Source organism: Metopolophium dirhodum, chromosome 4 (assembly GCF_019925205.1).
Source record: "Metopolophium dirhodum isolate CAU chromosome 4, ASM1992520v1, whole genome shotgun sequence".
Classification (NCBI taxonomy): Eukaryota; Metazoa; Arthropoda; class Insecta; order Hemiptera; family Aphididae; genus Metopolophium; species Metopolophium dirhodum.
Window position 1 is genome coordinate 1995302 of NC_083563.1, and position 14008 is coordinate 2009309.

Here is a 14008-nt window from a genome sequence, read left to right on the forward strand (position 1 = left end):
ATTAAATTTTGAGTGTAAAATACATTTTAACTGTTCCCTGCGATGTATATATATATATATATATATATATATATATATATATATATATAGACATGTAGAAAGCGGTGGCAATTTTTCCACCCTCTGCCGGTATTATTACTATTATTATTAAGTTGTATTTTGTAATTGGGTTATAATCATAAAACCCTTCACCCCGTGCCTTGTCCCCGTCATGTCCGCAACTACAGTATACGACGTATATACATCGTTATTAAAATGAATTAGGACTCGGTGGCGGCGGCGGCGGCGGTTTGTTTACAGGAAATTACAATTCAAATCACGCTCCCTCTTCTCCGTTCCGTCGTTTGCAGCTCCATCCCCCCCCCTCTTCTGTCATCCCCGCGTGAATAATACTACCGATCGTTATATTAACATTGCTATATTTTGTACATAATATTATTACTTTCTACCGATATTATACGAAGTCGACGGAGGTGGCGTAAGTCACAGGTGGCCGACGGCAGTCAATATATGTATATTATATACATGTATAGATTAGATACCGCAGTCGATGATACACTCAATTATTATTATAATATACGAAACGACGAAGACGTTGTCGTTGGGCATCTGGAACATATTTTTTTATGTAAAGTAAATATGCACGTTCCGGTGGAGAGCTTAAATATTATTATATGTACAGCGACAAACGCGTAGAAATTAATCATATTTTTAAATTTTACTAAACGCCTCTACATTATAAGGGATGACTACCTGCATGCCGCATATGCCTATATACTATTAGGTACTTAACCATATGGCCACGGCGGAGACTTCCGTTAACGAAATAATTAACATTAGAAATAAGTACCTATACATACCAACACAATATTATACAGACTTCATTCCATAAGAATCAAAATTTCAGTCTAATATTACTATAATTTCAATATACGACGGTAAAACGCAAAACCCATTAGACGCCACTAGTATTGGCTGTGTATACCTATTTGTATATATTGTATACCCGCCTACGTCAAAAAAGCGAGTTATAGGTACAAATAAGTTTTCTTCGAATCAATATTCGCGCTCTATACGATCTACTGTTGCTGCGAGTTTGTATAGTACATGTACAAGACTACAGACAATATAATATGTAATTATCCCTGGCCACAATATATAAAAAGTCAAGAAAAACAGAAATGATGATAAGCCGACTGAGAATCGGCCACGCCCACCTCACACATGGACACACTTCGTGAAAAACCAACCACCAACGGAATGCACTTCTGATGCGGAGTTACCCTTACAGTAAAACATCTGATGACAAAATGCAGATCAAATGAATAGAAGAAAGAGAAAAACATGATATACCAACGAACCTAAATGAAGTAATCGGACCAGACTGTCATGTCAGCCAGGAAACGTCATGTCATTCCTCAGGAGCATCGAAATGGAGAAATACATTTTAGAGAAACGCAAACATATAGTTATAAGTCAAAAAGTCCCTTTACATTATTGTAATGAAATTATTACCAAAAACTAGTAAAATATAATGTGTAAAGGTAATGGCCCCTGTCGCAGAAGCTGAAGATCGATTAAAAAAAAAATTATATTTTATAATATTGGTTTACTAAATATAGGTACTAAATAGTACCGTTTAGTAAAATAATACATAGATAGTTTTACGTTTTTACTGTTACTGATCGATCGATTTAGTTCAAAGCGTAATTATTCTTTATTTATATTATTTTACATTAAATAAAAATATGTCTGTGACGACGTTCAAACGAAGCTTGTATTAAACGCACACCTACAGGTACTGACTAACAACACTAACTACTGTTTTATTTTTATTATTAAAAGAGGTCATTACAAATTTTATTATTCGCGTTCAGAAAGTTTGTTTTCACGCAAAAACGCTTTGCACGGTTGCGTGCTTGTAACATTGCAGTAATTGTTATACATCATAATATACCTATCTTGGTAAAACACTTATAGTAATAATAATATTGTACGTTGATATTATAACTTGTATAACAATGTGTACTTAGTATTTACTATAATATTATAATCTATGTATAGGTACCTATAGGGCAACGCGTAGTTTTATTCTAATACAATTTCCCGCATACACCTATATAATATTATTATGTACCTATATACTTTATTTTTTTATTCATAAAGATTCGAAGTAGACTCGTTTGAGTTATAAATGTGGCAAGTGAATTTTATTGACAATAAAATAAAAGATATTCGTGTTTAAATAATAATATCGCTACCGGTTTATCGACTTCGGGACAGTTATATATTTTGGGAGTTTACAAGAACCAGTTCCTATATTATTATATACGTACATACATACAACGGGCATAGTAAAAATAAAATTATGAAATACTTCACACGCCCCCGTAAACACACCGAAAGTAAAATTATCGAACACGGCAATTTATTTCGAAAATTCAAATTGCAATATAATATTCCTACCCGCACAGACGTGCCTTGATATTCTTCAATTAATCATATGAAAACGAATGGAGCGTATACATTAAAATATATTATAATAATATTATGTTCAATAAGACCTAATTTAAATGTAGTTTTTTTGTAAATTTTTTATGAAAAGTTTATTTTACGAATAAAAAACAATGAAAAGTGCGCGTAGCCAACATATATATATATATATATTATATTATAGTACCTATATCCGTGCTCGTTCGTGTTAATTTCTAAGGTAATTCCGCAGTGGATTTAGCATTTTGAGCACATAAGAGCCGATTTTCAGTGCGATGTAGGTATATGTCGTCAAGGTTCACATTTAATTGGACTCGTGCAGTATCATATACCCGCGTGCCATCGTCATCTATCAAATGAACTTTGTTTAATCAAAAACCTCCTCAGCGTAATGGAAGCCCGTGAACTAACTTCATCTATCTCGCGCCAGTGGCCCATATATGTATATAGATGTTGGCAAACTTGCCAAACATCGACGCGCAAAAGCTGTTCAGAATCCGAAATTTATTACGAGCTCGAACTTCCAGAATATCGCACGACGCACCGGTCGGATGATAGCCAAGACGATCCGTTTAACGTGCAATAATGGTTTTACCACAACGAAAACCACACTTTACCCGTTCGATGGTCTCCAGCATTATAAAAACTTTAAAAATCGCGAATCTGTGTACAATGCACCTGCAGCACAAGCAGTTACCTGGGTAGCCTACATAGGACGTATACCGTATACAGACAATAATATATTAATGTCGTGGCAATCTTTTTTAGTACCTACACATTACATATAATAATAATAATAATAATAATTAATAATAAAATACGAAATCGTTTTAAATGTGTATCATATTATATAGATAACTGTCTATGATATATGTATTTAATATATAATGTATTGTGCCTATTATACCTTCGAAACCTTAAACATACACTTACACTATACATACATACAATTACCAAATTTAAAATTCTCCACACGTCGAGCCGATTGCGCACGTCTGACGAGGATGGCGCCTTATTATTATTATTATTATTGGTATATAATATTATATAGTTACAGAGCGTTCGCGGCGCGACGACTTACCGCTAATATAATATAATATTATATATAACGATAGTTATAACCAGTGTTGTGTATATATATATATACTCAGACGCGGTATTGTGCCGTCGCTGCCGCCGTCGGTGTATATAATATCATATTATGTGTACCACCTATATATATGATAATAAAAATCGAACGTCCTAGATTTTAGTGTCGCCGCCCGACGTGTGTTTTGCACATCGTGAAACCGTTTTTTATTTTATTTTTTCCCTATTGGTCGCCTTCGGTCTCGTTTGTTGCGTTTGTTTTTTTTTTTTTTTTATCATCATTATTGTCGCCATTATTTCTATTACCATTGTCATATTATCGTCATTGTCGCCTATATAACGTCTCATAACATAATAATAATAATAATATATGTATGTTATACGACATGACGCGTTTTAGAGATGCCATTTCGGCGGCAATAGAGAAAGGTTTGTCGGAGCGCCTATCGTGAGAGTCTAAGTCTCCGTCGTCGTCGGCGGACGCGTTAATTCAATTTTAACGAATTGTTATCCGTTTGACACGGTCCACCCGAAACGCGTATCGCGCTACAAGTCCCCCGCGTTCCCCTCCGGTCGATAATAAAATAATAATAATAAATAAATATATAATATAACGTGTGACAGCTGTCCCGTACACATACACGCATCGTCGTCATTATATTTGCTTCCACTTAAGACGAGACGTTTCATTGGTCAACTGTATTTGATAATATATATGGTCAAATATATATAGGTACGATGTATGTACTTATAATGTATAAATTCTATATTTGTAGGGACTTTGTTTTTAAAACAATTACAAAATATAGGTAGTACACAAGTTTTCCCGATATCAACATTTTTCGTTTTCGACAACTATGCGCTGGATATATAATCTGAAATTTTTTTCATTTCAAATATCACATTCGTACCTATTATAAAACCGATTCTGGTCTATATAATATTATGTTTATTATTATACGCGCAGCCCCATACGAGACTGTGCAAACATATTGTTATACCTTTATGTTCCTATAAACTCGATTACAGTAAAAATGCCATATTATAATAATTATGAATAATTATGAATTCAAGTAATATTCAACTATTGAATTTTCTTTAACGATTATATTATTATTTACCAACCACCAAGTTCGATGTTTTACAACTTTATGATAAGTATTTTGTACTATTATATAAAAGTGATAAAAGTTGTTTTTAAAGTTAAGCGTGTCGATAGAGCAGTTTTCAATTACTTTATTTGAGATTTATTCTGGAAGCGAAAATCGCTGTACGTGCGCCAGCTTCAACTATGCGATTCATAAAAGTTAACGCAATTTCGCTGTCGCCATAATGGCGGTCTCTGCAACATGGTAACCGGGGGTAACATGAAAACAATTCGTTCGGTTATGGTTCGGTTATTATACAAATATTTTTTTGCCTCTCCAGGACCCCTCTTGGACCAGCTCTCCGTTTTGGCGAAAATTAATTTTCTCCCACTTGCCGCCACCTCATCTTAGACCACCAGAAAACTGATTCCACGCTCCCGATTCTATTATCTAGTCTCGTCTTTATGTTTTTCCATATTCTTGTATGATTTACGACCGTCTGAAGTGCATGCACGCTGCGAGATAAAAATCCTCGTGGAAACGGTTTCTCTCTTGTACAGGCCAATATTGCCATATGTCGCGGGGACATGATTTATAACGCGATTGCGAAATTGTTTTAACTCGATATGCGGTTTTCTTCCCCCGGGCTTGCATAATATAATATATATACTATTATAGCTGTATACAGCATTGGTTCCCGTTGGTACTATTGATCAGCGAGGGGGAAATATAGATATAGTACATTAGTTTTTATCTACAGTTTTTCGGTTCGTAAACAATACGCCTGTTGTAAACTTATGTTTCAATTCGAGAACTTTGAAAGTGTGTTTTTAACGCCCTACGGTGTATCAAACTTTTTACCCCGGCTCCGGAAAAGCCAATTTTCAACTTTTCGGTAATCGAAAATACAACCGTTCCCCTGTGGCGTAAATCTGTTTCCGAAATAGTTCAAATCACCCGGAATGTGAAAAAAATATTCTCTAATAATCTAAACCCTGAGGGTTTAAAGTATTTTAAAACACCTACAAGCTATATAGGTACTTTACCATACGCATAGGTTACACATAGGCTACCTATAATATATATCATATTTTACAATAATTTTCTTTAGAATTATATTTTTGATGACATTGATAATGGTAAAAATGTATTTCGTACAGTATGTCAATAACCCATGAATAAATTAAATTTTTTATTGCATACATAACTACATCCGATGAGCATATAATATAGGTACCTATTCGATGTTTTTGATAAATCAGTATAACGAATTTGTAATATAGTTTCCTACTCCGTAGGTACCCATACTCATACATATAATTTATAATTTTCAATCATCAAAAATAATATTCAATATTAATGAAAATGTATTCGATTACTCTTGCGAAACGTACCATGCATGAATTATCAGTATACTTAATAAAATAGACAGAAATGTAACGAGATATAATAAATAGTATATAACGTTGTATAATATAGACATGAAATACCTATATAATATAATAAGTACGAAATTACATGTGTAGGGAAATTCATAATACCAATGCATCTGCAATCCTTATAATAATTACGAGTATTATTGTAAAATGCACGACTTATTGAAATGGCAACATCTAATCAAAGAAAAACCGTCGGAGTTTCTAATTCGTGTGCGCTCTGATAAAATGTATTTTCACTATTAATTAAGTTGTGCATATGTATACAAATAGAAATTTTAAAATATTTTAACTTCTCATATACTAAGACATACGATTACATCTGTGTGTAGGTGGAGTGGACGGAGACAGCGCAGCAGGTAGTTCGGAAGACCTGGCCAACAAACGGCGAAGGTCCAGGACAAACTTCAACACGTGGCAGCTGGAAGAGCTGGAACGGGCGTTTTTGGCCAGCCACTACCCCGACGTGTTCATGAGGGAGGCTTTAGCCCTGCGGTTGGACCTCAAGGAGTCCAGAGTGGCTGTAAGTATAATACATTATATATTATTATTATATACATACGTATGCGCACTGCAGAGTTATTGTACCCGCGCGAGGAATTCGCATTTTTTTTTTTTATCTTTCATATATAAGTTCCCTGGAGCATCCACCCTTTCTCGCTCAATATTTTGATTTAGAACCTCATTCCCGATGCTTGTTTCAGCCAGCTAGGGGTTGGTTTTTGTTGGTCGTTTTTTTTTTTTTTTTTTATCGTGAGGGGTGGAAAGCGCATAATATACAAACGGTTCTGTGTATGGTTAAATAATCTACGCCACCATGTTGCAGTCCGGAGCATACAGTCAGAACACGTCCCTGGGGTGTAATACGTTCTGGTTTCGGGACCGCGAATGCCGGAGGCGAGAAATAGACGATAAACTTTAGTGCACGCGTATATTATATACCTATTTATATACACATAGTGCCTATATGCCTTCTTAATATATATATATATATTATACGAATTATTATGGAATTTAAAGGCGATTTGTTCTGGGGCGCTTTTCTCCCGTATAATATGGTAAATTGATAAGAGCACGTGTCGGCCAATATAAATCTATTATATAATATATATAGAAAGGCATCGGATTTCATATGCTTTTATTATCTGCATTGTTGGTGCAGGTACCGAAATAGGTGTATACTTATTCGATCCTAATCCGTTTTCTCATTTCGCACATATTATTATATTGTTGATTATTTATTATTATATGTACTGTATTATGTAACGCCTGTTATAATATAATTGCAACAGTGCATTGGGAAAACAAATTAACAAGACGCGCTCTGGTGGAAACAATTTGTATACCTTCCGATTCGAGATATATAGATGATATAGTTTTGTATTGGTTATTTCTCTTTTTCTAATACATTGATTATAATGCTATTGAAACTTAATACGCTGATATAGCTATAACTGTATATAAGTACAATTTCTACTAATATTATCAAATACGCTTTACTTCAAAGTAAAATGTACATACGAAAAGTCGGTAAAATACACACAATAGCCAATAGTGTCCCGACTCCGCGTAGGGGGGATAACCTATGACCAATAACCGCCTAACCGTCCGTCGATACGACAGGCGTCGACAGCGCTCCCGGTGTTAATTTGTTTTGCCGATAGGTAATAGGTTAGGTATATATATACTTGCGGTATAAACAACGAATTTGATTTTGCAGGTATGGTTTCAAAACCGGCGAGCGAAATGGAGGAAAAAGGAACACACCAAAAAGGGCCCGGGTCGACCTGCCCACAACGCGCATCCGGTGACTTGTTCCGGAGAGCCAATACCTGCGGACGAGTTACGGCGCAAGGAGCGCGAACGGCGGCAGAAAAAGTTGCTCAAGAGCTTGGAACGACAGCAGAGGAAGTTGGCTGCCAAAGGAGTGCACGTTGACTTGGACACGCTGCGCAAGGAATGGGAGTCTCAGCAAGCTAACAGTAAGTGGTGCTTTCCATAAATGATATAACATATATAAATACATACATGTTTTTTGCAAAATATATTATTATTATTATTTAGTTACATAATAAATAAAATATTATATGTATACAATGTGCAACCGAAAGACCTGATAAATTAAATAATTTTTGTTCTAATAAATATTTTTATTTAACTGATTCTCTCGAGCCCTACACGTATAATATAATTTTTTTTTTTAAGAAAGGCTCATTAAATTGAAAAGTAATAACTTTTTAAAAAAATATCTAGATTTTGAAGTTCCTATTTAAAATGTATCATAAAATGTTTGTACTTATTGAATTTAAAATGGTTTTTTACGACTGGACCAACTCTACTTATCAAAATATGATAAGATTCAAAAAAAATAAACTACAAGACTTAAATGAATATATTTACAGTCAAAATATTTCTAAATTGGATATTTTCAAATGTTCAAAAAAAATTTAAATCGGATATTTTATTTTTAGTATCAAGAAATAAAAATAAAAAACGTTATACCTACTATACGTGCAGCGCAAGCGTCCGTAAATAATATTAAAAAAAAAGAATTAGAACAAAAGTTATTCCGTTTTTCAGATCTTCCCGTTAGAACCTGTTAGATTCGCGTATATTATAACGACCACGATATGTAGGCACAATAATAATATAACCGCCGATCGCCGTACCTGATTTCGCTGTGTCGAATTTCTTATTAGGAGTTTTTAAACAGGTATAATACCTATTATATTATATTTTATAGTTGTCTTGTAATTAGCGTTATGCAATCTAGAAAATAATACGGATGTAGTACCCAGCCACCACCCCCCCCCCCTCCCCCCTTCCACGTCAAATATTATAGGGCCCCCGTACTATATGTTTTTGTGGGCCCCATACAAAACTTCCAATAAAATACAACCCGTTATAATCGGACGGGTATCCCATACACAATTTCTATGGTCAACACACTACGGCTTAAAATAACAAAATAACATTAATATTAGATTATAATATATTATGTACATGTATTTCATAGAATATTATTTAATAGAAAATAAGCGTTCGTATCAAAATTTCAAAAATTACAAATATTCATCTCCACGGGCCCCGACAGCCCCCTCCCCCTTGTGGGGGCCCTGTGCGTACCTACGCTATAATATATATATTATATTATAATAGGATTTATTTTTTATAACATTACGCCTATATAATAATATATAGGGTCGTTGTACAATGTACGACATCTGGTTCTATATCGGCGTATAATTATTTTGATACTGCAGTCTTTGAATCGTTCGGATGAAAAAAAAAAAAAAACAATTCGACTGTTTCGACGTCTAATTCACATCTTGAATTCCTGCAGTCGACAATACACTGTCTACGATTACCGCGCATGGTACAATATGTGTTTCGATACGGTTATTGAAAAATATGTTCTCATGGCACTGTGCGATACTCGTCCCAAACATAAAAACCAATCAAACCGACCTCGTTAAATGCTCTTTAAAAGTGTGCGCCATACCCGTATGTATACAGCCAATGGAATTGTCCGGTTCCACGGATAATATAATATAATAAAGGTAATATACCTAACAACATTAAGTCAAACCGAGACGATACATATCCGGCTCGTGGAGTACAATATCATTAGGTCTCCATGTTATCATCATTCTATACAAATACAAATTGGCATACTCATGACCGTGCGTGTGTATTTGGCATTCGATTTTCACGTGAAATACAATATGCACACAATAATTTATGCTAATATAATATTGTAATACACGCTTGTAGAATACCTAATGATGGAAATAAAATCCAAATTTATCGCGATGTTGTACGCGATTATAATAATATATATATTATAGATAATAGAATATAATAGAAACTATTAAGGTACATTTCATAAAATTGTGTATTTTTTTCAATCATAATTTTTTGTTTTCGAAAAAATCGCTGTCCCACAATCATATATTATGATAGTTGCACGGTACATTTAATTGTAACGATTTTTCTTTTCATCAAAATTTTTCTGAGCACTTCCGTCGTCACAATTTTGGCTGTATGTAAACTGCGGCAAAAAAAATTTTACATTATACAATCTGCGACAAAACCGATAAGATACATTATACAAACTGCGGCAACTTATTTTATGTACCTTCTATAACCAATACTATATTATAGTACCTAAATCATATATATACCTACCCATGTGTACCTATGTGCGTTTATCATTTAATTAATTATGTGATGCATGCGTCTTGCGTAGAAATTGGTAAGGTAAATCCAAATGTATTTTTAAATTTTAACGAAGCATATTGGTAATATTGGTTCCTTTACAATTGTAATTCAAATTTAAATATGAATCAAAAATAAGTGGTAATAAAACGTGGGAATGCGGTAATATAACATGCAAGGCCAAATTGGTCTTCGACAAGGAAAAAACTCTAAAATACAAGATAAATCAGTTTTGGATCAGTTTAGTAATAATAATATTTTTCAATTTTAAAATTGGTTTTTTTATTTTTACGCCTTTAATACTCTATGAGTTTCTAGAGATCTCTATATGGAGTATACTGTTATAGGCAATGTTCATGTTACAAGATAGCGTACAAACTACAAACGTTATCGATCGTGAAGTTAGGCCACCGATAAAATACGTATAATTATACCTAATTAAACGATAAACGTATATAATATAGGTATAGGTTATCGTATCGATATGTATTATATAGGTAGTATATATAAAAAGTATATATAAAATAAGTTGCCGCAGTTTGTATAATGTATCTTATCGGTTTCGTCGAAGATTGTATGATGTAAAATTTTTTTTTGCCTCAGTTTACATAATATCAACTTTTAGAAAAAGGTTAATTTTGCCGCAGCTGTTTACCGTCTCCCACGATTTTTTTATTCGTATCGAACTAGGCATACTATATAATATAGTGTACAATGCCAATATAGAAAACTACAGTCTTCAACTTAAAATTTTTGGGCGATCGTGTTAGGTATATAATTTATAGTATACGTAACATAATACGGACAGTTACAACAACAACAAATCGCAATACTTAATATCTGATAGTTATGTAGGATGTAAGAATCGTAACTCGAAGTCGAATTATTTGCAGTTTGAAAGTTTGACATATTTTGTTTGTTTCGTATAGATGCGGCCAAAAAACACGGTCAGATGGATTGCGGAGTGGTCGGCGGAGGAATGGACGGAGTCGGCGGATCGTCGAACGCCGGTATGGATCTGTCTTTCCACGACTCGTCAAGCTGTTGCAGCGGACAGACGAGCCGGGACGAGGAGATCGACGTGGTCGGCGAAGAGGACCACCTCCTGCACCACCACCACCACCACCACCAACACCAACACCCACACCAACACCACCACAGGATGTTGCACCACAGGCGGAGCGCAAGCACGACGTTCGACGATGACGACGACGACGACGATTTGGACGAGGACGAGGACGAGGGACTGCCGCCGTACGCACGCGCGGCTGCGGCTGCGGCGGCGGCGGTGGCTGCTGTGGCGGCCGCTTGCCGGGGCAACGACAGCTGTAGTTCGGACGACGAATACGGCGGCGGGCGTTTGTACAGGCGGCCACCGGCCGCCGACGGCGATACGTCGCCGCCGCCACCGCTGCTGAACCTGACCACGTCGTCGACGGCCACCGCGGACAAGGCCCGCCGTCTGAACCCGTTCAGCATCGAATCCCTGTTGGCCGGCGGCAATCGACCGTTCAGCATTACCGCGGCCCACGTCAACAACATCAACAACATCAACAACAACAATATCAACAACAACAACAACAACAACAACAACAAAGTGTGAACTCGCTCCCGCGCGTACCTCATCACACACATTCCCACCGTCGGTTTGCATAAGTTTCGTCGTCGTCGTCATTCGTCATCATCATCGCAGGTTCCTATACGACGTAATAATATGATATTATAATATAGTATACAGTCGAGTACCGATAACTCGAATTTCAAAGTGAATAACAATAAATTTGACTTAATTCTATGTTGTTATAATATGAGTTGTACACCTACCTCAGACACAACTTAAAAACGCCACGAGAGGTGCGAAAAAAAAATTCGAGGTATCGAGCTTTGAGTTATTGAGAATCGACTGTAAAATGTACATTTAATGTTTTAGATATTTAATTTTATCGAACATCCGATTGTCTATAATTATATAATAATTTATCTGTAAAAATTACGTTTCGCGTTTCTTTCTCTCGCTTAAACTATTTGATTTTTATTCTGGAGACTGCAACAGCGGTGTACACCGTAGGTATATCGTATAATAAAATATATCATAATAACACTCGGCTGCAGGCGAACAATAGATCGTCGTACATAAAACATAATAATTTATAATAAGCGTTACGATATTCAATTTTAGTCAACGTTTTTTTTTTTTTATTATTTTCGAAATTTTTCAATCGAGTCTTTCGTGGCATTATAATATTATATATTATTATTATATTCGTATTACGGTAGGTACCTGCCTGATACGTACATTGTATGAATAAGTGCAACCGAGATTCGGCCCGACGACAAACACGCGATTTTTGACTTCTGTTAATCACTTGTTTTTTATCATTTATTATTATTAATATTATTATTTGTTGTACAATTATTATTATATCCGTATACCACCTGCCTGCGATTTGATGACAGCGCTAGCAGGGAACCCCGTCCTCATTGTAGTACCTATATATTATATTGATGACGCAATTTGCGAAATTACTTTGGAACCCGCGTGGATTAATATCATATATTATACATTATTATATTGTAAAACGTCATATTATTTATTTACTGTTCTCTGTACAGATCTATATATATTAACCCCCGTCCGTTATAAACAGCCCATTAGTAAGTATAACGAAAATCTAGTCAATAATATTTATTATATGTTTACGTTGTAAGTTAACACATTGTATAATAATAATTGTCGTATATATATATATATATATTATGAAATTGTAAGTAATTTAGTTAAGACACGTTTATAATAGCGATTGCTGTATTATCATATTGCATACACCGTGGACGAAATATGTCGTGTACACCCATTTCATTTTCCGGCTGGCGCAAATGATCTGTAAATTTAAACACGCGAGTGCAATGTGCGAGTAGAGGTATATCATAATAATATTATTTTGTACTACCCGCGTGTACGGTTTTGGTCCGAAGAAACACATTTTATGATATTAATGTTATTATATTATATTATAATTATATTACTGTGTATAGAATGTATATCATTTCTTATTGTTTTCGTCCACTTGTCGCAGACGCAGACCCTCGGCCCTTGCCCTTGCGGTGTACGAACTGCGCAGTGAAAGAGAGACTATGCGAACTGCGCAGTAAAAGAAAGACTATGCGAACTGCGCAGTGAAAGAGAGACTGTGCGAACGGACGAGAGAGAAAATAAAACTCATCGTTTTTGATCGCTACCGTTCCTATACATCGCACTCTCGTGTATATTATACGTTTCACGTGCATCGATCCCTTTGCTCCGGAACGACTTGTATAAACGCGTTTTTACGTTAAGGTTTTTATTATAATATTACGTATACGATTGTATTATACAAAACGAAATAATAATCATATTAATAAAAATAAAAAGTTGAATTATTATCGTCATTTCATTTATTTTTGTTTTTTTATGGACGCATAACATACAAAACCGTTTTTTATTCCTCCATTTCGTTACCGCCGCCGCCGCTCGCGATGCATAGAGACATATCGTATTATATTTTATGCTGCGCTGGTGCGCACGCCGCGGAGGAGGGACCGCCTCAATGCGATGATAATTTAATAATAATTATATCGTTTCCGACCAAAAAAAAAAAAAAAAAAAACGCGAGAATAACGCTCAAGCAGACGCGATCTACAGTT

General features: G+C 35.2%; 1 protein-coding gene across 1 annotated transcript in view; it reads left to right on the forward strand.

The window, feature by feature from the left end:
* The window catches only part of LOC132943162 (myb-like protein AA), a 30384-nt gene extending 16631 nt beyond the window's left edge, over positions 1–13753 (forward strand). The window contains exons 2-4 of the mRNA XM_061012007.1: positions 6439–6629; positions 7827–8088; positions 11254–13753. Coding sequence (XP_060867990.1) covers positions 6439–6629; positions 7827–8088; positions 11254–11927 — 1127 coding nt within the window. The 3' untranslated portion in view covers positions 11928–13753. The remainder of the gene's footprint in view (positions 1–6438; positions 6630–7826; positions 8089–11253) is intronic.
* Positions 13754–14008: the final 255 nt, after the last annotated feature.